Source organism: Lissotriton helveticus, chromosome 5_1, assembly GCF_964261635.1.
Source record: "Lissotriton helveticus chromosome 5_1, aLisHel1.1, whole genome shotgun sequence".
Classification (NCBI taxonomy): domain Eukaryota; kingdom Metazoa; phylum Chordata; class Amphibia; order Caudata; family Salamandridae; genus Lissotriton; species Lissotriton helveticus.
Genome location: NC_136065.1, coordinates 29,321,391 through 29,348,588, shown reverse-complemented (window position 1 = coordinate 29,348,588; position 27,198 = coordinate 29,321,391). Strand labels below are relative to the sequence as shown.

At 44.1% G+C, this 27,198-nt stretch overlaps 1 protein-coding gene across 1 annotated transcript in view; it reads left to right on the top strand.

The window, feature by feature from the left end:
- The window catches only part of LOC144752361 (butyrophilin subfamily 2 member A2-like), a 613,785-nt gene that overhangs the window by 114,048 nt on the left and 472,539 nt on the right, over positions 1-27,198 (top strand). The window contains exons 2-3 of the mRNA XM_078640296.1: positions 10,368-10,444; positions 26,289-26,648. Of these exons, the coding sequence (XP_078496422.1) occupies positions 10,369-10,444; positions 26,289-26,648 (436 nt within the window). The 5' untranslated portion in view covers position 10,368. The remainder of the gene's footprint in view (positions 1-10,367; positions 10,445-26,288; positions 26,649-27,198) is intronic.

Here is a 27,198-nt window from a genome sequence, read left to right as displayed (position 1 = left end):
TATATCGAGTGGAAAACTATGCTAAAATTGTAGACCTTTTGTCGCTGGTTCATAATTGTTTTTCTTAAATGCAGGTAAGTTTCTACTTTGAATCACATAAATTGTTGATTGATTACCACACCATCTAACAGTAAAGGTGAGTTCTGCAGCATTGTGAACAATATCTTTTTTGAGCCACTAACACACTGTACTCTAACAGCTTGGTGGAGGGAGTGTGGAGCAGGCATTCTTTTATTATTTCTAAACACGAACAAAGAGAGATGTCTTCTATTCCTGCCAAGAGGGTACATACAATTGATGGTGCCAGCTTCAAGAGGTGATACCGGCAGCAGCATGGATTGAATCTATCTCCCGTCTGAAGTTGGTGAGTCTTTACCCCTGCGACCTCCGGACTTTCTCCCGGGCGTCTTCGTCTACCCGCAGTTGCAATCAAGCGCAGTATCAGAGAGAAGGTGAGCAGCCACATCCTTCGACTCCAGACCTATTCCTGGGCGTCCTGACATACGAGTCCTCTCCACCCTGCATATACACCCTAGTGCAGAAAAAACTCCAGAAAATATTCATATGACGTGCAGTTTATTTCTACTTCTGCAGCCTGTGTGCGCATTTTGCAGTGAAGACCTTACCCAGTCCCCGTCCTGAGGAGAACCTTTCAACCATTTACGGTTCGAAACGCGTTGACCCCCAGCCTGTGACAAGAAAGAAGGGTGCAGCCAGGGAATAAGTAATACCACTGCTGTGGGCCCTAGCTGGCAATCCTGAAAACACTTTATCACAGGTTTTGTGAGACAGGCAGGCAGTTTCATTGTATCTTGATTTCCGCCTGTCCACTGGTTTATAAGTTCAAGGACTGGTTCTTTTTGCATAATGCTTTCCTTTGTGTAATGTCTCTTATGCTGCAATTTGTTTTGTATGTAATAATTATGTAATAAGTCGTATGTTGGTGTTGTGAATTTTGAGTATCTTCTTTGAACTTTTTTACACATGTATATATTGCGCACATATTGTCTGTAGTTGATTCGACTGTTTTGACAAGATATTCCTTTGAAGACATATGGATAAACCTATGAAACCTAATTGTAAATGAGAATAAATCTTTTGTAATATAAAACGTGTGGTTCACGCAGCACAGACTGGCTGGGCGTCCTAACTTAGTATAAAACAAACCTGACTAGCCACTTTGTTCTGTTTTGCAAGCTTCAAGAGCACGGCAGGCTGCTAGATGGCTGAATGGAGCCAGCACACATACAAAATAGCAAAAATGTGAAGTCACTTAACTTTCATTACAGAAAAGCCAGACAGATTGGCTAATATTTATAAAATCATGGGAAGGTTTGCAGAATCAATTAGTGCTTGCATTTTGGATTTGCACTCAGCATGAAAATGTCTTCAATGTTTGCGACTAGTTTTTCAGCATAGTCAATTTGGAATTAAATTAAGGTGCTTCGTTTCATGGGTGTATTTTCATGCAAACATCAAAGCTTTTGTCCTTTAGAGGGCTTGTTCTATTCTGTGAAGACTTCCAGAGACTCACCAAACGTTGCTGGTGCTTGCACCGTGGCCCTGCCCATGTGTGCTCTATTAGCAGCACCAATCTTTAAATCTTGGAAACTAAAGTGATTCAGAGATCACTACCAGTGCATCTGCATGCATGCATCTTTGAATGATCTTTGTTACACTTTGCTAAACACGATTGAAAGGGAACAAGCATTGGAAAACTTAATAGGGAGGCAGCCAGTGCCAGACCTATTGGCTTTGCCAATGCTTGTTTACTGTGGTACTTTTTTCCTTCTAAGACTCCACCAAGGCTTCTTACCCTGAATCCTTTGCGCAGACAGATGCAGTTACCACAGCAGCTCCAGTATCATAGGCCCCCTGGGGAAAGCATCACTTCTCCCTAATCTCTGATTCTGCGTGGGAGGTCGAGGGTATTAGGGTGGGTTCAGGATGAAACTCTCTCTGTCTCTGATGGTCATGGCTTCCATCTCACCAGGGGGCATGCGGTGCTCAGCAGGACATCCACAGCCAGGGACTTCACTCTGACAATAAAGGCCCTCGTTACAAGTCACTCAGAAAACAGGCCAATCCGTCCATACCCTGGAGTTACCCATACGGGGGCGTAAATCAGGGTCAGGAAAATCGAATCCCTGATGAACCGGAGCCTGAGGGGCCTCAAAGACATGAGGGATTGAGATGGAAACTGTAATCCGGGGTCTGATTCACCCAGCAATTCCTCATTTCTCAACGAGATTTCATCATTTTGTAATCTGTGTGGGGGGGCAGAAAGAAGGCGGCATGGACCTGCACATACATGTGCCCCATTCCCGTGCACTGTTGGAGAAGGGCCAGCAGCTGAAGCCCCTCAGCCCCTCCAGGGCACAGAGGGCACAGCCATCCCTCCCTGTGAGGAGACACAAGCTGTAATCAAGCTGGCATGAACTCCAGGGGGGGCTGCCATGGCCCTTCTGTGTGTTCAACCCTGCTTCCTCTAAACTGCACTGTTTACATTTCCATATGTGGAAATCACCCCCAAGGCCAGAATTCAGACTTTGATCCCAGCTGTTGCCTTTTATTCCAAAGCTGCAGCCTGGCCAATCTTGTCAGAAGTTTCTTCACTGCACCTGGTCCCTGAGCCCAGAGAGGTTCTTGTCTTCAGGCAGGTGAGTGACCATTTATCAACATTCATTGCATGTCCTAAATTTTTTAAGCATCTCATGGCGCATATTTAAACCGGTTGTGAAAATAGCACAAAGCACTTTTGTCCCTTCCAAGCCACGCTCATTTCTTTTGCTAAACGAGTCTTAGAGCCAACTGCAGCCTGACAAGCTCATGACATGCTGTGGCTGCAAAGCACTTCACCTCGGGCACTGCAACAAAGTTTAAAACAACTGGTAGTTACAATCTGGAAGGATACAGGCAGACAGGAGACAAATGCACCTGCAACCATTAGAGCGACCTATAGTGCCTTTTCTAACAAGCATCGACAAAGCCAACAGCTCCGACATTTGTTCTGTGCGTGCGTATATTGGCATAGATCACACACATGTTGACCCATATGAAGATAGCAACATGCATATCCATATACAGCGCACCTATAGCAGCACACCTGCATGCATTCATGCACACACAGTTCAACACACAGACAGAAACACACGCAGTCCAGGCATACGTGTCAGTGCGCACATGACCTACAAATATCAGGGCACATGGAACGCAGACACTACCAGACATGCAGTCACTGACTGATGCACACAAACACTTTAATGCTCAAAGAGAGAACCCTATAGACACACACAGATCCACAACACACAAGGGCGGTCACCAATCACACATGCAGGCTTCAGTAGCTAGACAAATTTACTGACGGAAAGAGAAATCAACAAACACACTTATTCTGGCTTCACCACCATGTAATGTTTAACTCCTCTGTGCCCATTCAGTCCTTGGCCTCTTCTTTAGTGATCGGTTTGTTGCACGTAAGCATACTGAGTTTTAAAGACCCTAGCCAAAAGGCAGAAGTGCACCATACCTATTTGAAAGAAGGTAGGTGGGTTCTGAGAAGAGAGGTGGCTGTGCATGCAAGTGTGTGCTATTTCTGTAAGCCCAGCAGAACATGTATGATGTGTATGTACATGATGGAAGGTAGGGGGTCGGAACAGCAGAAAGATGATGATACCTCAGCTGATTAACAGTGTTGTGATTGGAAATGCTCCTAGAAGGCTGGAGAACAAAGAATGAAAAAATAGAAGAATCATTTCAAATGCTGCATCAAACCAAGTCACCAAACCAGATCCAATGTTCTTTAACCACTTCCATGCTAATGACAAGGTCAGCTCGTCATGCACTGCAGCTGAGCTGACCATGTCATTTCAATGGAAATTAGAGTAAAGCAGGGAATTGCCTTAGCACCAAAGGGGTTAAAAAGATGCACAAAACCGATGAATTAACTATCATTCATGAAATATCTGCTCATTGTGTTGTGTCTTGCATGTGTAACAGCCCCTGCATTTCTGAAACAATTCTGGCTGCCTGTAGATTATAAACATCAGCCTCTAAAGTCAAAGGACATCCTTTTGCAAGAGAACAGACAGTAGTGTTTCAATTATCAAAACACATAGACTTCAGGTGTATACTAGGCAAGGGATGCGCCTAGTGCTATTTTAAGGGGGAAAATACAAGGTCATTCCACCACACTGAATAATTTCAGAAACTGTTATCAGGTACTGCTGTCCGAGTTCCAACCCACAGCAGGTGACATTTGCTAGAAATAAATGAGAACCATTATTCAGGAGTTCTTGATGAGTAGGAATGGAGGCAATGGGGGAAACAGGTAAAACACAGCTTAACCCTGGCATTAAAGCACTACACATTCCGTGGAAGGATATGGTGTCTCATAGACGGGAGCATCCAAGAGGATTTCTGCAATTTGCTGAACTGCTAGACACAAAGTCATATTCATTTTCATTTAAACAAATGTGAGAAAAAGGAAACTTCCATAAATAGAACAACTGTGCATTGTGCATAGTTTCATACCAGCCAACGGATTTATATTTCTGACCGTCATGAAAATAAAAGGTTTAAATGGGCAAGGAAATAAGCATGCCTAAGCCAAGAGACAGTTGGAGTGTCACTAACGGTAAAAGGGCATCTTCAGTTTTGTAAGGCTGAAACAGGGCTGTGGACAGATTCTGGTTTAATGAGTACACTCTCTTAGAAAGTCTGTACATTCCATTGTTTTCTTGGTCTAACTGTCTAATTTCTTTCTGCAGCACCTTTTTCTGAATATTTATTTAATTCATTACAAATAGTGTATATTCTTGTGGTGAGGAAACGTTTATTTCTTTGAGAACATGGTCAGAAAGAAATCAGAAAAATCCATATAATATTTTCCTTACTTAAGTAAAAGGGTTCCATTACAGCTATCATTGGCACAGCTTACTTACACTCTATGTGGTAACTATTACAGGTGTTTGTGTATGATAACATTGATCTGGATGATTAATTTTAGATCCAGGAGTGTTGGAAAAAAAACGTTGCATATAGCTGTCAGAATCATAAGACCATAAGTCTAGTTTTCAATAGTCAGTTGAGTGGGAGTATAGGCTCCATGTTGTATCATCTCATTTATGTGTGAGAAGGATATTCATTTGGATATGCCAATTATTCAACATGGTCAAGTCAACTTTGGTAAAAAAAAAAAAAGTTTCTTCAAGTTCCTCATTGCTCCACATCCCAGACAGGTAGTCTGTTGGATAGTTTTTTTTTAGAAAGATTGTTTCTTTCTGAATTATTCAGGCCCAAAATGAGGCATCTTTTCATTAGATCTGCCTGCGAAAAAGGGGTTCCCCAAATACTTTTTTCATCAACATTTACTTTCAAGACTCATATCCTTGAATGATTTTTATTAAACTCAGTTGAGTAAATCAGCTTGTTGGTAATTATCATATTTTTTGGAAGATGTTGTAGCCTCTGTGTGAAATGGTAGGCTGAAGGATGTGATCTGTCAGCAGAAATTAGAAGGACTATCAGGGAGCAGGGCCTCACAATGTTCCTATTGTGTGCAATTGTGAATTCCTCTAGGATAGATAGCCTATGTGTAAATTAATGTGTGTTGTAGTCATAACAATCAATTTCCTTATAATAAGATCTTCATTATTCAAAGTAGCTTATACCTGTAAATCAGAAATCATTCTTTTAACAGTCTCAATGTCCCAATCATCTGATATAGAACCAGATATTATCACACCATTCATAGAAACTTTTATCACATAAGGCAATTGGAATATTTCAGAGGGTTCCATAATCTGTTATGGAATCTTTTCCACATACTGGGGCACAGAATAAGCTGCAATCTTGCAAAGTAAAACCTTCTTTGGGCTCTGTGAGATTAAGAGTGAGGCTACCTACACTTCAAGAACCACAGGTGAGGCAATTGTCCTTACAGGGATAAAAAGCCCATTAAACAAAGAGTATCATTGTCAACCACAAAAGGAGAATACCATTTCCCAAAGCGATCCAGGCGCAGGACCACAGTGAAATCAAAAACTTGACCCAAAACTATTAACAAATGCAAAGCAGTCTTTGGTGGTAAGAGACTGTATAAAGGGTTGAAAAATCAGTGAAATATCCAGTCATTTTAAATATTGTTGGTCTCCTGAGGCTCTTGAAAGGGTACTTGTTCAAATGATGTAGCATCAGGTTGAATTTCATAGAAAACTATGGAATTAGAGTCGACAGTCGCCACTGTCATGTTTTCAGCATCATCTGTGTTTGTTGAACTTAATGTTCTGCGCAGAGTGTTGCACTCAATTATCCCCAGCCGGGAAATCAAGCCAGTCATGTTACTGCTTTATCCATGGAATACGGCATTCAGAGTAGGGGGAGGCTGTGAGGTGCTACTCTGAACCTTTCTTGGTGCCTTCCAGTGGTTTGCTGTAGAGAACTAGCCACATAGTGTTCTTTAATGTGATCAATAGACGCTTGTCTGGTTATTCTTGATCCAGGCAAAGGAGGCAGTATAACAGCTCTGTTACCTTTTTCCCACAAGAACAGAGACAGGTGGTCTGTAGGGTGATTCAAAAGCTTGCTTGCCATGGAGTTTCTCATGAACTAAGTCCCCAACTTTGGGAAACTGACCGTCAGCAGCACTGATGACCTTCTCTTCACAGGTGGAGATGTCAGAGTTGTTTGTATTAGACAGCATGTCTCTGATGTCTTGGATACTCTGTAAAACATTCAAACGTTCCTCCATGTCAAATATATCTTTAACCGCCACCTTCTCAGAATGATTTAAGCCAGGCACATACATAGGAACTTCGAAGAGAAACTCATATGAAGTGCTTCCTCCCAATACTCATCCAGGCAATTTATTTAATTCTCTCTGAACTCTATGCAGATTGTGGTACCAGCTACGACCTGAACTTTCCTCCCAGCAGGCATCACCTGTTGAAACATTCCACTGGCGCTCTCTGCAATGCTGTTCGGTTCCGCTTTGAATGGGCTGCTTAATTGCAGATAAACTCTCAGAGCAGACATTGAATCCATGTAAGCCTTAGAGGCAAATGCAGGACCGTTATCTGAATAAAATGAATGAACTGCCTCCATTGACACCAAACACTGCAAATCTTTTACTACTGCTGAAGAGCTTGCTTCTGTGGCCAAACCTATAGGAATTCAGAACATAAATCACTCGCTACCAACATATACTTGAATGGGTTAGCTGGATTAAGGGGACCGATGTGGTCCACATAAATCACCCAGAAGGGGCTATTCGAAATCATGAGGAGAATTGGCAAAAGTATTTTTTACAATGGAGTGTTTAATCTTTTAACAAATGTCATACTGTCTAACATAGTCCATAGTATGTTTATGTAAACTGGGCTACCAGGAGTGGTTGCTGTACCATTACTAAAGTTGCTTTAATTACTGCATGTGCAGAAGCCCACCCCTTATGTGCTTATTTGATGAAAGCTAAACTAGACAGACTATTAGGTATTATTATGCCTCCCACTGCTGGTATTGTGAGCACAGAAATGTAATCTGAATTGAGGGTGTAGGAGTATTTGAGAGTAAAGCCTTTAGGAGACTTCCCTGCTTGCTTGGTTGCATTTATGGCTGTTCAATATCTGTGTTGATCTTTGTTTAAGATCTGGTTAAGACTGCTACTCCGACGGTCTGAAATGCAGCCTTTGCCACTAGCTTTCCTTTAGCGTGAAAGCCCTCACACTGATGGCCTCAATGGTGCCTTACATGAACAAATAGAACTTGTCTTGTAAGATAGCTACCTTCCCCAGAGATATTTATTATTTATAGGTTTTCCCTTTTGAATCTTTGATTCCATTCAACCACTAATGCTGGAAATCAACATTGTAACCCTGCACACAAAAGGATGAATTGGACAAAATAAGTGTGGGAACAGATGAGTCAGCCTTTTGAATGCAAGTAACAGGGCATGTAATTCTGAATGTTGTGCATTGCTATCACCTATGATTTTAGTGTGAGTGTGCTGTGGGATGAATTACAAATTGTAGAGCAGCACAGGCTGTGGAGTTTGGTACTTCATACCTAATGTGGGTTGGGCAGAACCATCATTATAGCATATGCTCTGGTAAGACTCAATGGGTAAAGTAGCAGGAGTCAGAACAACATCTTGTTCATGTAGAAGGAAAACTTGTGTGTAAAGAGTTGGATCATATTGAAACTTTACATCCACTGTACCCATCTCTTGTATATGGCGTGAGCATTAGGAATGCTTGACTTGGTGGCTGCTTCTAGGGCTGGTACGGGAGAAAAAACAAATATATGTTTTCCCTCCTTCAAAATAGATGTTTGCACAGCTGCAAGGATTTTTTCAATAGAAGCACAACAAGCTTTGCTAAGGAATACAACTGAAACGTGTAAGCAATAGGAATGATAAAAGGTATATGCGTTTGCACCAAGCACAGGTTGAGGGCAAAGTCCTTGGAATCCATTCTAGAAGATGTCACACATACAGAATGTTTTAACTTTTAAAAGCATTGCAGTGTGAATGATCTTTTAAAGATGATTGACTGATTTTTTATTATTATAAAATATAAATGTTTCAGTTTGTTCTGTGTGGGAAAGTAAAGGACAGATTATAGCAATGAGAACGTCACATTATTTAAGTTTACACTTCTGGTCTCACTAACTTGGTATTGAAATAAGTAGTTTATATTTCCATTTATATTCTGTGACTGCCTTGCCACATGGTGTGATGAGAGCCTAGGCAGAGGCGACTGGTGAAAGTACTATACAGTTTGGTGAAAAGATTTATGTAACAAACATTGATTTGTAGGACCTATTGCTGATCTTTGTACAACTGTAAAGAATATTTATACTGACCATGTGAATCTACACAGTGAAAAAAACAGATAATTAGCGGAGTTTGCTTGATAGAGATGACAATGCCTGTACTCAGTCAGCGAGTAAATATCTAATTTATGTGTAGAGAGCATTAGAAATTAGAAAGACAATGGAGGAAAAACTATGATCCTGACATCAAAAGCCAATACAAGCTGGCTATTAGACAGTACCATAATGAGATGATCCAAGACCAAGACAAATATTGTGATGGAAAAATTAATTCAGCATATAACTCCTCAAGAGGGCTACTTGAGGTAGTGCGCTACTTAACCTCCACTTGACCTCCAATTGGAAGAACCCCCTGTCACAAAGAATGCTGTTAAAAATCTGGGAACATGGCTAGACGAAAGTCTGTCCATGGAAACTCAAGTCAAGAAACTATCAGGTGTATGCTTTGTACTTCTGTGCATGCTCCGGATGATCCTTCCTTATTCCTGAACATACTCTCAGAACCATGATCCAGGCCCTATTGGTGTCGCAGCTGGATTATGGTAACTCTGTATCTTGGCGCACCCAAATACGATATTGCTGCACATCCCAAGACAAAAGTCAACTAAGGCAGCCCTGAAGACATTACCCTGGCTCCCTATCCAGGCCAGGGTCAAGTTCAAGTCACTAAGTATTGCCCATGGAGCTATGAATGGCAAAGGTCCGGCCTTAATCGAAAAGCTTGTCACACACTATATCCCAGGCAGACCCCTAAGATCCTCTGCAGATCAACTCGCAAAACAGACTAGGATAAAGAGATCTAGGTGGGTCGGTAGATCCTTCTCGCAACTAGCTCCTAGCCTGTGAAACGCCCTGCCTATGGAACTGCATCTGTTGACTGATGAATTGGCATTCAGGAAAATACTTAAAACTTGTCTCTTCCCTTAATATCCTTGCATCCGGACTGCCAACTTTCTCCTAGCGCTGGGAAGCCTTTGGGCAGCCATGCGCTCTACAAATCCATAAACAGAGCTGAACGTAGGCCCAGTGGGGAGGACCCTTACCATGTATGTGTTGTTATTGTTAGACTGAATCCCGAGTAATGATCAATATGCCGTTCATACCATAGTTAGTACTAAGGAGTGACAGTGAAGTGAATCTGTTCAAGCAAAATAGTAGAGGTGTAGTTAGTAGCTTTTTGGGGCGCTGTATACTAAGCATAAGATTATTGTGATCTGAACTAATAGTATGAATTTCTTTCTCCGTGCATTTTGTTGAATTGTTAAGCCATTGCATACAATAATATCTCACATTTTGTTTCATTTTTAATTTTGTAAATTTAATGTATTTTTTAACTTTTATTGTAAAGATTTGTTTGGTAATGCATGTCTGCCATATTGTGGTCCAGTATAAGCATGACAACTCTTAGCAAATATTGCAGCCTTCTACACACAAACCTTAGTGAGAAGTGTAGTTATTTCATTCATTGCATTGTTTTGTTCATCACTGTGATCACTATGAGAAACCTGTGGGATTTGTTCTTTCTCCTCTCACAGAATGATGGTGCATCCGTGCCCGTCAGGACTCTTCTCACTGCTGGTGCTGTGTCTGTACCATGAAACACCTGTTTCAGGTAGGTTAGCTCTGTTTTCTTGTTTTATCATTTCTGGCCTTATTTAATTTTACAATCCTCTAGTCTAGCAGAGTCCCTGAACCCCCCATATTTGTGGAAGAAAGTCCCTCATATTCAAAGACAGCTCCCACAGTGTAGGGAGGTCTTCTCATAACGTGGGTTCTGCTGCAAAGGCTTGAAACCACTTTGGGGGAAACACACTTCTAGACTCTGTACCAAAAGATCTTTGAAACAATATTGTGGAAAAACATATATGTACGTTGTTCTCTGAGTTGATTACGATTCCAGATTCAGAAATAATATTTATCCATGTCAAATATAGTGCTAAATACTGCACTTCTTACATTTCTAAGTGCACTAAATAAAATATGTTATCATTACACAATTTACTGACCAACGGAAGAATCGAAGGATAATCCTTTTGGGATTTGAACTCATGATCTCCAGGCACTGCATTTCTGACTCATCCTTGTGGCTGACATATTATGCAATATGTATTTGTAAAGCGCCCCAGCACTTGTGGTGGTATCCTGTCACTGAGCAGGTGTATGTGCCTAGCCTTGCCTATAGTTGGTTGGTTAATTGAAAAGCCAGGTCTTCAGCTTCTTGCAGAATTCAAGAAGTGAGGAGGAGGCTCTGATGTGGAGTGTGAGGCTGTTCCACGCTATAGGAGAAATGTATGCTTTAGGAGAAATATAAGAGAAGTCCTGTTCTCCTGATCTGGCTGTGTGTATGTGTGGAATGTGTTTGAGTAGAAGTCCTGCTGAGTTGAGGTGCCTGGGTGGTTGGTGGAAAGAGATACGACTGTTCAGGTAGCTGAGACCTGTGTAGTGCCTTGAACGTGTGTGTGAAGAGTTTGAACTGAGTGTTTTTGTGTGTCAGGAGCTTGTGGATGTTCCTGCGGTGTGGTGTGATGTGCATTCTGTGTGGGAGGTTGAGGATGAGTCTGACTGCCAAGTTCTGGATGATTAGTCTTCTTCTGGTGAGTTTATTGGTGATCCCGGAATAAAGTGTGCTACCTAGTCCAACTTATTGCTGACTAAAATCTTAGTGACACTTATTCTAGTGTTGCTTGGAAGATTTTTGAAGATCATCTTCTACATCCTCAGGATGTGGAAGCAGGATTCATTGACGGCGTTGACTTGTGTGGTCATCATGTAAAGTTTGCTGTCCATGATTATTTCTGGGTTCCTGGTGTGGGTCTGAGTTTGGCCGGCCACCAATTGGAATGCAATGGTGAGGTGTTCTTGCTGAAGATCACTACTCTTGTCTTGCCAGTGTTTAGATTGAGTCAACTGCTTTCGACCAGTTAGCAACTTCGGTCATGCAGACGGTAAACGTGTTTCCTGTGTTGGAAGTCTTGTCTGAAAGGGAGAGTAAAAATGACACACTGTCTGTGTGGGAGAGGATGTTGGCTATGCGCACAGATGAAGTTGACAAGAGGGATCATGCATGCATTTAAGAGGGTAGGGCTGAGCAGTGAACACTGTGGCATTCTGCAGAGGAGTTTTCAAGCTTCAGAGAAGTAAGATGCCAGGATGACAGCTTGTGCGATATCCATTATGAAGAAGCCGATCCAGCAAAGTGTGGGTTCTTGGATGCCTATCTCAAGTAGGCTCCTGATAAGGTTGGTGCGTGAGACTGTGTCGTTGGAATACCTCCTAGCAGAAGTGGTGTTGCATGGAGCAACTCCCAGCAAAGGTGGTATATCCATATGGCAGACTTTATAAAAAACTTATATATATATATCCATAAACTAGGCTCCAACACAGTTGATATAACTAAGGAGAACTATATAACAGAGGTATTATATCTATTGAAGAACATCTGAGATAGCATAGAAGAGTGTCTAAGGTAACGATGGATAAAAACCCAGATCTGTGACTGGGGGTGAATGTTTTGCCAATGTGCATCATTCCGTCCATCAGCTTGTGTGTTTTGCTGTTCACCCTATGTGGGAAGGGTATGCCCAGACGTGGGTCCTGTGCTCACTACGCCACTGGAGTCAAGCTATCCTGGCTGATGACGGCTGATAGCCAGAAACCAGTCCTAGGATGCTTGATTGCGGTCCAGGGAAGACATGGCTTGGCAGTTCGGGCTGGACTGTTCCCATGAGGCACAGGGTCAAGACTGATTTTCATATGGCCATGTCTGAACTGGGGTGGTGTGGTGAGCAAAATAACGATGGATTAAACCCAGGTCTGTGACTGAGGTGAATGTTTTGCCAATGTGCAACATTCCGTCCATCATCTTGTGTGTTTTGCTGTTCACCCTATGAGGGAAGGGTATGCTCAGACGTGGGTTCCGTGCTCAATACGCCACTGGAGTCAAGCTATCCTGGCTGATGATGGCTGATAGACAGAAACCGATCCTAGGATGCTGGATTACGGTCCAGGGAAGACATGGCTTGGCAGTTCGGGCTGGACTGTTCCCATGAGGCACAGGGTCTAGACTGATTTGCATATGGCCATGTCTGGACTGGGGTGGCGTGGTGAGCAAAATAACAATGGATTAAACCCAAATCTGTGACTGGGGGTGAATGTTTTGCCAATGTGCAAAATTCCATCCATCATCTTGTGTGTTTTGCAATTCGCCCTATGTGGGAAGGGTATGCCCAGACGTGGGTCCCGTGCTCACTACACCACTGGAGTCAAGCTATCCTGGCTGATGACGGCTGATAGCCAGAAACCAGTACTAGGATGCTTGATTACGTCCCAGGGAAGACATGGCTTGGCAGTTTGGGTTGAACTGTTCCCATGAGGCACAGGGTCAAGACTGATTTGCATATGGCCATGTCTGAACTGGGGTGGCGTGGTGAGCAACATAACAATCGATTAAACCCTGTGACTGGGGGTGAATGTTTTGCCAATGTGCAACGTTCCGTCCATCATCTTGTGTGTTTTGCTGTTCGCCCTATGTGGGAAGGGTATGCCCAGACGTGGGTCCTGTGCTCTCTACGCCACTGGAGTCAAGCTATCCTGGTTGATGATGGCTGATAGCCAGAAACCGGTCCTAGGATGCTTGATTATGGTCCAGGGAAGACATGGCTTGGCAGTTCGGGATGGGCTGTTCCCATGAGGCACAGGGTCAAGACTGATTTGCATGGCCATGTCTGAACTGGTGTGCCGTGGTGAGCTAAATAACGATGGATTAAACCCAGATCTATGACTGGGGGAGAATGTTTTACCAATGTGCAACATTCTGTCCATCATCTTGTGTGTTTTGCTGTTCGCCCTATGTGGGAAGGGTATGCCCAGACGTGGGTCCCGTGCTCACTATGTGTAGCGATTGCTGGGTCCTGGGGGCGGGGTACAGGTCAACTTGGAAAGCCCCGTCGCTGGAGTGTGCCTGGGAGTATATGTAGGACAGGCCGAACGAACTACAAGAACCAGCATGCCAAGGGACAAGTCAGCGGAGTCACGGGACCTAGCACACTTAAGCACCTCCCTTCCTCCAGAAAGGTGCTTGTCAATCGATCCGGAAGCCGTGGGAAGGGCGGATGGTGTTCCCCGCCAGATATCAGCTAGAAGCCTGAAGACTGCAGAAAAGCTGAAGCCGTCTTTCAACCTGCTGCCTGCATTACTGATAAGTACTTAGGCGAACGGAGGCGGGCCCGCCTCCGTTACAAACCCTGTGTTCGTGTGGTACCATAGTCAGTTAGGGAATCGTTTGGTACCGTGCGCCTGATTGTGTCTGGACCCTGGTTGTACCCTGAAGACTCCGAGAGGGAAACTCGTCTGCCGCAAAGACGGGGTTTTGCCTCCTTTCAGCCCGCTACTCCCCAGAGAGGCATTCTGGGAGACGTAGTTCTTGTGACTTCCCGAGCGGGAATCATTGAAACGAGAGACAGAGACTCTTTCCTTTTTTGTGTTGAGCACCCTTACATTTCCATGGAGAAAGGCCGTGTTCGGCTTGTGCATTAACAGCCGTCACGGTCTATGTACTCTTATCGCTACAGGCAACGGTCCGGAACCCCAGAGCTAAGGAACAGTCTGCCATTCTCCGGACTCATTCATACCTGAGTAGTCAGAGGGCTCTCTGTCCCGCAGGTGTTCCGTTGTTTGTTCTTTCTAAACGGCCTGGGTGGTGTGTGATTCTGGTAAGTTTCAGAAACCGAGGGGGGTTAGCGGTATTCACAGACACAGAGGAAGTGGTGATAACATTGTTCCTTTACTCTTCCTGGAACAGGAGGAGTGCCCTTGTCTTTCCTCTGCCGCCACTTGACCAGACCCAGAGGGATCCTCAGGATTCACCACTACCTGTTTTTTATTTTATCCACTTACCCTTTCCCTGCTGGGTATGTGTTCACACAGTGAGTGATCCTTCGCTGTGGGATTCGTAGCTGGTAGGGACTGGGGTACTTAGCATCAGACGTCGTTTCTGCCGGTCATCCTGAGCAAAGGTTAGTGGCGAATATATGCTTGCGCTGCTGCCAATCCACGACACTATGCCACTGGAGTCAAGCTATCCTGGCTGATGACGGCTGATAGCCAGAAACTGGTACTAGGATGCTTGATTATGGTCCAGGGAAGACATGGCTTGGCAGTTCGGGCTTGACTGTTCCCATGAGGCACAGGGTCAAGACTGATTTGCATATGGCCATGTCTGAACCGGGATGGCGTGGTGAGCAAAATAATGATGGACTAAACCCAGATCTGTGACTGGGGGTGAATGTTTTGCCAATGTGCAACATTCCGTCCATCATCTTGGGTGTTTTGCTGTTTGCCCTATGTGGGAAGGGTAGGCCCAGACGTGGGTCCGTGCTCACTACGCCACTGGAGTCAAGCTATCCTGGCTGATGACAGCTGATAGCCAGAAACCGGTCCTAGGATGCTTGATTACGGTCCAGGGAAGACATGGCTTGGCAGTTCGGGCTGGTCTGTTCCCATGAGGCACAGGGTCAAGACTGATTTGCATATGGCCATGTCTGAACTGGGGTGGCGTGGTGAGCAAAATAACAATGTATTAAACCCAGATCTGTGACTGGGGGTGAATGTTTTGCCAATGTGCAACATTCCGTCCATCATCTTGTGTGTTTTGCTAGTACAATATATACTGCATCGAAGTGTTCCTTATAGAACAGTGTAATTGACTCTTTTTTAAATTGAAGAAGGGTGGGGGCAATCCTGTGTTGATGGTCCATGTGAGATGTTATACTCAGAAATATTTTGAGGTAGGGGAAAAGTGGACAATAGGTCAGGGCCCCAAACTTTCAAGGAGCCGCTGGTAAAGTGAGCGGTACAGTCAAAAATCTTGCTACATTGCTGATAAAAAGCAGCAGGCTTTTTTCTAAGTTGTGAGCAGAGTGTTGCTTAACAGAAAGTTACTGCTACATTTACTAGGGGTTTGTGTCAATGCAAAGTACAGCAAAGTGAAGGAAAGCAGCACACAATTTTGTAACAGTATTTACTTTAAAAAAGGTATTCTGTGCTGAAAAGTGCCTTTTTCTCTGCACAAATAATACTTACCACTGATTTGCCCTCAATTTGTGTCAAGGGGGTCTCATTGCTTATAAGATTAGCACAAGTAGTAATAGTTTCTGAGGCAAACTCTGATCTACTTAAATAGCCAGAACAGGTTTTGGGTAAAACAATAATGCCTTCTTGAAACAGGCACTAACATGGAAAAAAATGTAGTTCGCCAAAATTTCCTTACATTGAATGTGTGGTGCACTGTACACCACATACACAATGAGTGTAAAGTTTATCAATGTGTCTACTTATAAGAGTTTCTTCTGCAACTGTATACTTCTAGTGCATCTATGCTAAACAGCCACACAAAAAACTGCACCATGATGCACAGCTTGTGTGTGGCAATAGGCTCCCTGTTTGAGCACAAGGCATAGCAGTGGTGAACAGTAGCAGGCCATTTTTAACAAATGTAACTTTAAGCTGCTTTCTCCATTTTGCACAATGCAACTTTGGTTGCGGTGCTCTGGTACAATACACAATAATAAAACTGCCCTTTGCCATTAGCCTGCTTAGCCTTAACCCTCAAAAATTAAGGCAAGTAAATTGAAGGATGATCTTTCTGCATCATTTCTCCCTCATTGCTTCACCTTATTCCTACCTTAACTCTGTTGCTCAGCCTTTCTCTCAGTCTATCTTTACTTCTCTACATACCAGCATCCCCTTTCTCTCTAGCTTTGCTTTCATTGTCTCACATTTATCTCCTTCTCTCTCGGTATACTTATTCCAAGTTATTCAATTTAATCTTTCCCTACCTTTCTTATGACCTTGTCTCACTATCAATCACACTCTGTGCCTCTATCTATGTGTCTCAAACCTCTCTCTTGACCTCAACACTCTGCACGTCACCCTCTCTGCCCTTCACTACAATTTTTCTGTCTGACCTCCCATTATCTCATCTCCATCTGCTTCACATATCACAAAACCTTAAATGTCTCTACCTCTCCTCTCTCTCCATGTATAACTTACCTTTCTCTCAGTCCCTTTTCTACCTAACTAATCTCCTTCACCTCTATCATATTTCTCTCTCCACCTTGCATCTATCTCAATACATCACCACTCTCTATCCCACCTTGCTCTTTCAGTACCTAATCTCACACCTACAACTCCCCTTTCTCTTGCTCCACCTCTGTTCCCTTTTCTTCAACTCTCTAAATGTCTTGCTGCATTCTAGCTACCCTCTTTTTTCTAACTCTCCTACTATTTTTCTTCCATTAAATCCTCTCACACCGTCTGTCTCTCTCTCACACAAACACATGGCTCTCGCTCTAGACCTCCTTCCCAATTTCAGCTTACCTTTCCACGTCTTACTTTATTAATCTCTCTATCTCACCAGCTTTTCCTCTCACTCACAACTTTCTACCACTGTATAGACCTCATCTTGTTATCAAATGCATGTATATCTGTGAACCACAGATGCTTTCTGCCACAGGAGCATGGTTTCCCCAGATAACCCTGCACTTGTGTTGTTCTAACTCTTGATCATCCTAACCCTCTCCGCAAGTGGTATTTGGTGTTTGGAAAACCTTATGCAAAAGGGAGAACAGTGCCTCTTCCAAACCCAAGACACGTTCACAACTCAAAGGATCCAAACAAGTAAGAGTAGTCCCATGGGTTAACACACCTACTTCAGACACATGGTCTACTTGATTCCCGTCTTTTCAGAGTTCTCAAGACAAAAGTTTTACTTTGTTTTTCTTCTCAGGCCCACTCTTTAATTCCCATGTGCTAGAGTGCAGTTTAACTACCGAGGAACTCCAGATTTCTAACTGCGGAGCCATGCTCTTATCCATTCCTTTCTGTGCCGTTTTTGCCTCACGGTGCGCCGCATTGTAAATGCGGCGCATCCATTGTGGCGGAGGCATGGCGCACAATAAATGGCGCATCCCTGCTGATATGCAGGGATGCGCCACTTATTGTAAATATGCCCCACAGAAGAAATTAATTCCACTGATAAATGTACGTTCTTGTGCATATAGGGAGAGTGGAGCTAGGGCCTCAAAAATACCTTATCATCTTGTAGAGCTGAACTCATTCCTTTGTAGATAGAGCTGGGCTCCAGCACAGATGCGGCCAAGTCCCTGCATAAATAGTGCTAAATCCATGCACAAATAGAGCAGAGACTGTATACCAATAGGTCATTTCTATCATTGAGCTGGAGCTCAGTTCATGCATACATAGTACTGCAGCCCTGGGCAGACAGAGTTGAGCTCTTCCAAGTATGCATTTGAGCTCTATTGCAGACAGTCGCGAGCCAGTTCACAGCCAGAGTTGAACTCTTTCGGCATTCATTCCTATAATGTAAAACCTGAGGTTCTGTGAGAACTAAGAACCTGGACCAGCGAATATTCTGTGGGGGTATCACACGTCTCTCACCCTGGTTAATCTTCCTGATAAGGAGTGAGGAAGAGAAGATGGAAGGGAGGTTGACAGTGAGAGAAGCGGGAGTGGGAGAAGCGATTGAAGAGAGAAAGAGAGAGAGAGAGAGAGAAAGAGAGAAAGACAAGGTAGATAGTAGTGAAAGAGAATTTAGCATATGTGCGAATATGGGAAAGAAATGCGGATAGTGTGACTGAGGTGGAACAGAAAAGAGAGGGAGATAAAACAAGAGACACCAGAGATAGATCATTGAACAACTCTTAAACAATAACGCTAAGGCAAACTTTGTTATGTTCAGGGTATTTGTGAACTGCATAGCTCACCCTGGAGAGTAACCTGGTGATGAGAAAATAGGGGTTATTTCATCTGTAAATGTGACTTGTTCTGGGGACAAGGTCGACAGGCTGGACAGCAACAGCAGCAGCAGCAGCAGCAGTTCCAGCGGAGACCGTTACAAAAGCGCCAGAGGGGCCAATGTGGTCAGCAGTCTTCCTCCGCGACCAAAGGCCCGGCTGGGTCTAGGCCCTGAGGTGCTACTTCCCCTTCATCCATTACCCGCTCCAGTGGGGGGAAGCATCCAACAGTACTTGGCAGAGTGGAGAAACATTACTCAGGACAAGTGGGTGCTGAATATTGTTTGCAATGGATATAGTCTTCGGTTCACCAGCCCGCCTCCAGCAATTCCACCGGTTGGCTCGCAGTTCCAACTGCACGAGCTCCAGGCGGAGGCTGATACCCTGTTAAGAAAAAGGGCGATAGAAGACGTCCCTCTGTCTCAAAGTGGAAAGGGTCTTTACTCACGCTTCTTCCTAGTACTGAAGAAGGACAAGAACGAGTTCAGACCCATTCTGGATTTGCGACAAGCAAACAAGTGGATTCGCAGGGAAAAGTTTAGCATGCTGTCTTTGCACCAGAATTATCCTCATCTGCAGAGAGGAGACTGGCTGTGCGCGATAGATCTGCAAGATGCGTACTTCCATGTGCCCATTGCACGGAAACATCGGAAGTTCCTGCGCTTCCTCGTCAGCACCAATCACTATCAGTACACCGTACTACCGTTTGTAATAAAGTCTGCACCCAGGACTTTTTCGAAATGCATGGCTGTGGTGTCAGCGCACCTGAGAAAGAACAAGGTGTTTGTCCACCCGTACCTGGACGATTGGTTGATCAAAGCCTCCACCTTCCAGGAAGCGCAATTGCACTTCAACAGGACGGCCGTCCTGCTGAACCGACTGGGGTTGCACATAAATCTGTCCAAGTCTGTCCCAATTCCTGTACAGTGCCTGCAGTACTTGGGAACCTCCATCAATACACTGTCGGCAAGAGTGTCTCCTTCGGAGGAGAGACGCTTATCCATCCTTTGAAGGCTCAGGCTCTCATAGCTGCTCCAACTACAACAGTGAGGACGGTGTCTTCTCTACTGGGATCAATGGCCTCTTGTATCTTCCTCACTCCGCATGCGCGCCTACACATGAGGCTGCTACAGGAATGTTTGGAGGACCAGTGGGACCAGAGGAAAGGGTGTTGGGACGACCGGATCCAGTTGTCTCTTTACTCCCAACAGTCCCTTGGATGGTGGTGCTCGGCAGAGAATCTCCTCAGAGGGGTTCCTTTCCACAAGGACATCCCGAATCAGACTATCATTATGGATGCATCTCTCCTGGGCCTGGGAGCGCATTCAGACCATCTACAGATCCAATGTCCGGCGGAGTCCACGTATCACATCAATTTCCTGGAACTCAGAGCTGTTCATTTGACACTGAAGGCCTTTCATCCGTCCTTCCAGACCAACTCCTTGTTGGTGCAGACGGACAATACGACCATGAGGTATTACCTCAACAAGCAGGGGGGCTCGAGATCGCGCACACTGTCACAGGAAGCGCAGGCGAACTGGCACTGGCAGTTAGCCAGAGGACTGACGATAACGGCAACTCATCTGCCAGGTGTGCGGAATGTTCAGGCGGATGCCCTCAGCAGGCTGGTCCAAGAAAACCATGAGTGGGTCATAAACGACGAGGTGCTCAACGATATTTTCGCCATGTGGGACACTCCAGAAGGGGATCTGTTCGCCACCGCTGAAAACAGCAAATGCCGCGACTTCGCCTCGAAGTATTACCAGCCGGGGACTCTGGGGAACGTGTTATGGATCAGCTGGCCGAACAGCTTTCGGTACGCTTTTCCACCCATTCCCCTGATTCCGGCGGTGCTCATCAAGCTGGCCCGGTCCCGGGCGCGGATGATCCTCATTGCTCCGAAATGGCCCAGGCCGATCCTGCCTCATCGGCGGCTGCCGTGTCGACCGGACCTTCTCACGAAGTTCTGGGGGCAGATGTTGCACCCCAACCTCTCATCGTTGAGTTTGGCGGTATGGCTCCTGAGAGTGCAATATGGCCACTTGAATCTTCCTGAGGATTGCATGGACATATTGAAGGAGGCGAAGAGGCCGTCTACTAGGACCTCTTATGCTTACAAGTGGAAGAGAGTCTGCATCTGGTGCATGTCTAAGAACTATGATCCGACGACCTGCAAGGAGGATGCTATCCTTCCATACCTTCTGCAACTAGCTCAGTCTGGCCTTAATTTTCATTCTATTAAGGTTCACCTGGTTGCATTGACTGCTTACAGAAATGCCCTTCGCAGGCATCCTTCTTCCAGATTCCTGTGATTAAGGATTTTTTGGAAGGGTTGAAGAAGGTGTTTCCTCCTGTTTGGCTTCCTTCGCCTTCGTGGGAACTGAATGTGGTGCTGTCCAGGCGGATGAAGGAACCTTTTGAGCCTATTCATAAGGCTTCACTGCAGCACCTGTCTTGGAAGACGGCGTTCCTCGTGGCCATTACATCGGCCCGCAGGGTGAGTGAAATTCAGGCATTGTGTTGCCAGGAACCTTATACTGTATTTCATACTGCTAAGGTTGTTATGCGTACTCACCCTAAGTTCCTTCCCAAGGTGATTTCTGATTTTCATGTTAATCAGACTATAACTTTACCAACATTTTTCCAGAATCCTTCCACTCCAGCGGAACGGTCTCTTCATTCCCTGGATGTCGGAAGGGTGTTGAAATTATATCTGGATAAGGCCAAGGGTATTCGTTGATCCGACCAATTGTTTGTCAACTATGGGTCGGTTAGGACTGGTCTGGCTACTTTGAAACAGTCCATCTCTAGGTGGATTGTGTCATGTATCCAGCTCTGTTATCAGAAAGTGAACAAGACCTTAGGGGGTAAGGCTAAGGCTCATTCTACCAGGGGCAAAGCAGCTGCAACAGCTTTGCTTCGTAATGTTCCCATTGCAGAGATCTGCAGGGCGGCCACTTGAAAGTCGGTCCACACCTTTGCTAATCATTACTGTCTGGTTTCTGATGCCATAGCAGATGCTCAGGTTGGGCAGCCTTCGCTGCGGAATCTGTTCGCACAATAGTGGTGTTGTCTGTTTCTCCACCGCCGGGTTGTTTTTTGGATGGGCTTGCCATTTTATTCACTAGATTATGACTATACACAGAGATCCCCTACCACAGAAGGAGTAGTTTCTTACCTGTAACTCCAATTCTGTAGTAGGGGTATCTCTGTTATAGTCATAAGCGCCCCCCCTCCTCCCCGGTGGAGAAAATGGTACTGTGATGTATGCTACAGGCCTTGCTTTATGCACCTTCAAAAATAACTGTAAGTAAAAGGAGTGGGCTGTGCATGCTGGGATACAGAGGGTCTCTAGAGAGTTCCTTAAAGGCACGGTATCCATTTTTAAGACACATAATGGCAGCCTATGGAGGCTTGTCTGTCCATCCCTTCCTCTCTATCATTTCAAGGACTTGGTGAGGGGAGGAAAGTTTCTAAGGGGGTAAACTTGACAGATTGTGTTAAATGTGTTAGTAATATCTTTAGGCATTTCTAGTTGAAGTACTGGACAGTGTAGCCTTGTAGGTACAGGCTGCATTATTGTCTTTAATGTTCTCTTAAGTGTCTATTCAGGTCTGCAATGAAGACAGCTTAAGAGATTAATTTTGATTGCTCCGGGGTCCACGCACCTGGGCAGGACTATTCACTAGATTATGACTATACACAGAGATCCCCTACTACAGAAATGTGGTACTCCTTGTACCAGGGCCTGTAGATGAAATGATACTAGTGGAACTGCCGCACTAATTGTGCCACCCACTTAAGTAAACCTCTAACCATGTATCAGGCCTACCACTGCAGAGCCTGTATGTGCAGATTACACTGCCATTTTGGCCCGGCAAAACAAACCTCCTACCAGGCCTAAACCTTCCCTTTTTGTACATATAATTCACCTCTAAGGTAGGTCCAGTATAACCCATGGAACAGAGTGCAATTTTGGCACAGCATGTACATTTAAGTTTTATATGTCCTGGTAGTCAAAAACTCCCAAAGTCCATTTTAACTCTTTCTAGGCCTATATCTCCCATAGGGTAACATTGTGATTACCTTATTGCATTCTATAGGTGTAATTTCCGATTGGGAGGAGATAAGATTCCCAAGTCTAGTGTCTCTGGAATCACAATATAAAATCACAACTTATGGTGAAGTTAGATTTTAAATTGCAATTCTGAAAATGCCACTTTCTGAAAGATCAAATGTACATATACTATACCCCCTCGACCATAGATTGATATTTCACTTTGTTTGATGTGTAACCCTTACATGTACCATAGGGCAATTAAGGCCTCTGATCTGTTTCTTGGTGTGCTCTTTCCCACTCCTCACTCTATGCCACCCATCACTCTCTCAAGATTCTAGTCTTTTAGTAGCATCTATATATATATCCCCTATATTATGTCAAATTAAATCTATACAATTAGGAGCAGTGAATGTGCTATGGCAAAGATTTATCATTGATTTGTCACTGATTTTTTTATAAGGATATTACATGTATAGAATAGTATTACAGAAAGAAACCATATACTCATCTAATGTTTTTACAATTCAGACACATCTTACAACACGTCACTTACATATATTGTGTCTTTGCATTTATAACACTTAAACATACGCGTCCAACATAAAATTCACAAACAATAGATTTGGGGATGTATTACACTCCCTCAGACATTTGATCCTAAAGGTATCTTGTGGCCCTGTGTGGTAGGGGGGAAAAAGGGGTGGGGCTCTCCTAGCCTGTTACTAGAATATATGATTTTTTCTCATTCTTTTTCACATGTAGTATTTAATCTTTCAATAATGTTATTTCCCTCCTGACCACTTATTACAATATGCCGAAAAGTTTCAACCTTTTTTTTTTTTTGGTAGAGTTTTATATAGCGCGAACTAGACCCGAACCGAATCAGGTATCAGAGCGCTTTACATAGCACAAGTTACGTTTTTACATGAGAACACACACTTTCATTTTTAGGCACCTTCACAAGGGCCCTCCTGGTTTGCACAAAGCTCTTCCTCAGGGCTGGGTATGTGCTTTGATTGGGATGCAGTGTTCCATTTGGACTGATAAGTATGTCTCGCTAATCTTGGAATACCTAGGCTGCCTCCTCAAGGAGTAATTAGTTCTGTACTTCCTATCTTTGGGCTGTTATCTTCTTTCTGTATGCATTTTGTGTAAAAACTGTTTTCTGGGTGTTACTCCTGAATCTTTCATTCGCCTAGCTTTTTTGCTTCACCCATAACACTTCTTGGTTTCTCTGAAATCATCAAATCCCTCCTTGAAGTGGCAGTGAAATATCACTCTATGGTGGAGGGGTATAGTATAAGTACAATTGAGTTCCCCTTTACACTTCAAAAGGATTTTCTCTTTAGACTTTATGAAAGTTGGCAATTTCCTTACTAGCTATTTAGTTCCTGCTGCCTGTCTCTGTTTAGTCTGAGCTGGTTGAGATCTGGTCTATGTGTATTCCCCCTAGACAGCCACACATAAAAGGAGTAGGTGTGACTTGAAGGGCCATCCTAAGAGATATTAGGGGGGAGCTTGGCACAGCCTTGCACTTGCACCTGAATAGGCAGTGTGCTGTCCGCCCACAAAGGGCAGCATACCCCCCTGTAGTGGGTCTGCAGCCAGAGCAGGAAAGGAGGACCTTTGTGGAGTTCAAAGACCATTCTTTGAAGTCCCCCCACTTCAGTGGGACAACTGGGTATAAGTACTGAACCTCCTATATCATGACTTCAGTACACTTCTGGACCAGTGTCCATTCTCCAACGAAGACGAATTGCTGTGATGCTAAAAAGTCTACCGCTCTGCTAGACTGCTGTTTGCTGAACTATTGCTGTGTTGCCCAGCTACCTGCTGCTCTCTTTTGCCTGGGTGAGATGGACTAGACTTGCATCATTTGGGCTAGCTGATTGGCCACCTGATCTGAAATCTCAGGGACATAAAAAACTTTCAACCTGTCTGCTCGAGCACTTGGACTCTACAGTCTGTGAGTCTGCTCTGCCAAATGGTTGCACCCCAGCACTAGACCCTTGGAAGTGGGCCTAGGTGTTTGCTCCACGGGAACAGTTGCATTATTTGCTGCGACAGCATAACTGATGCAACAACACTGTTGCGGGAACAGGACCAGTGCATCGTATTTGGAACCAGTGCATCATCATCATCATCATAAGCGCATTGTCTCCATTATATGGAGAAGATTGACGCACCACTTCTTCTGCGTGGAGAAACCCAGAGCATTACCTTCAGAACGGTCTCATCTCAGAACCTTGGCATTGCCTTCTAAACCTTTCACATCACCGTTCTTGCATGGAGAAAATGGAGGCATCACCCCACCTGCACAGGGAACACAGACATAGGGCATGACTGCACCGCATCCTTGCCGATGCAATGCAAGGACTAAGGTACTTTTGTTCAGCAGGTCTCACTGGGGCGCTGCATCCGGCCCGTGCTCCCTCCTCAGCCAGCCTGAACTGTGGACTTTGTTTCGGTCTGACATGACCAGCTTATTGCTCCTAAGCACAATTTTGCAGTTTATTTAAAAAAAAAAAAATGAATTACTCAAGTTCTATTTATGGTATTTTTTTGGTTTTGATCTTGTTTTATCTATTAAATTGAGTTTGATTTTTCTAACCTGGTGTGGTTCTTTTGTGTGTGGTGTTTTCACTGTTTTACTGTTCGAAGTTTTGCACAAATACTTTACATAGTGCCTCCAAGTTAAGCCTTATTGTTTTGTGTCAAGCTACCAGAGGGTGGGCAAAAGTTACTTTAGGGTTGCCTGACCCTTACCCTGACTCGGATTTGGTTGCTGTTTGACTTAGGGTTACACCCCCAGTCAACGAACAACCAATTTTTAACACTTAGCAAATCTGGAATTGCGTGAAATCTATGGATGGATCATGCTCCATGCATTAAATGCCTAAAACTCAAAATATAATGCAACACAGCTAAATCTGCTGCATTGTGTTACATTTCTTTGTAAAGCTTTACAAGCCCACACAAATGTGCCCCTGCCTTGTAAATCCCAAATAAGAATTTGCATTGCCCTGTGTCGCCTTATGGGATGCAAGGGTGATGCAAACGCTTAGTACAGCTGGCCTTAATGTCTGGTTATATTGTGTGCATTCCTTTCACCTACTCAGATTTTGTGGCGAATGAATGTGCCTGCGGAAGGCAGGGGTAGAAAGCCATTTATATAGGGAAAGTCGATATACAAATGTGGATTGCCATTGGAGTGTCACTATGGCAATGCTCACCAGTGTCTCCTTCCTGCTTGGGCGATATTGCACTGCTACCTGTTGTATAAGGAAACCACCATTTTAAAGAATTACCACTCAGGTGCAGATTAGATCAACCAATACATTCCATTTGGTTGTTGAAGGTTCAGGACACACATTGATGCATTCAATGACACAATCTGCCTATAACAAGACCTATTAACGTGAAAGAAAATAGGAATTTAGCTTAGATTTGTAAGAGTAGAAACTAAAACCCTTACAGAATATAACATGCCTGGGCTGGTTCCTTCCAGTGTGCACGCTGTGAGCAGAACCACATCTGCTTTATCATTTGTGCTGAAAGTTGTTATCTTCCGTTTTCCTTGACAGGTGCAGCTGTGCAGTCTGTGGAGGCGGTTGGACCCAGCCAGCCCATTTGTGCCATTGTTGGTGGGGAGACCATACTTTCCTGCCATCTCAACCCCCCTGTTAGTGCAGTGGAAATGGAAGTCTACTGGGAACATCAAAACGACCTTGTGCATCTGTATGACAATGGGAAGGAAGATGTTGATAAGCCATTTCAGCAGTATAAAGGGAGGACAAAAATGATCAAAAAAGACATTGCACACGGAGGAGTGGCTGTGACATTGACCAATCTCACCCGCTCCGATGCCGGACGATACAGGTGCGCCTTTCAATCTACAAGCCCGTATATTGAAACCTCTGCGGAATTTGAGATACAGGTAGCAGGTTAGTGTCCATGTGGATTAATTTGCATTTTTGTAATGCTACACGATTTGAAAGTCAAATGTACAGAATGGGAAAAGTGTTGTGATAATCTTCACACTTCAACATTGGCAAGAATGTCGCCACTTCAGCTCTTGAATTATGCTTAGTCATGGTTTTGTTATTGCTCAATATGACAATTAAGAGCAGCTCTCTTGATTCCACCATAACCTTCCATGGGTATGTGGTACTGGAAATAATGTTAAAGAGTGATTGAGGCACCTCTTATGAACTCATTCTATTTGGAAGAACTTCTTTGACACAGACCACTTCTTGCTGCGTCATTCTGTGTCCATTTTTTAGAGCGCCATACGTAAACACTTTGGTTTGTGTTGCTTTACTGTGCCTGGCTGTTCCTCAACTAGAAAGATGAGAGTCAATTCAATTCAAAGAATGTTTTATTCGATTTTAGCAGAAATATAAAATCATAAAAGCAACAATTAAAATAGTCAAATTCATACAGAGTCATCATTAAGAACATCATTCTATGCAAAGAATAAAACTATACATCTGC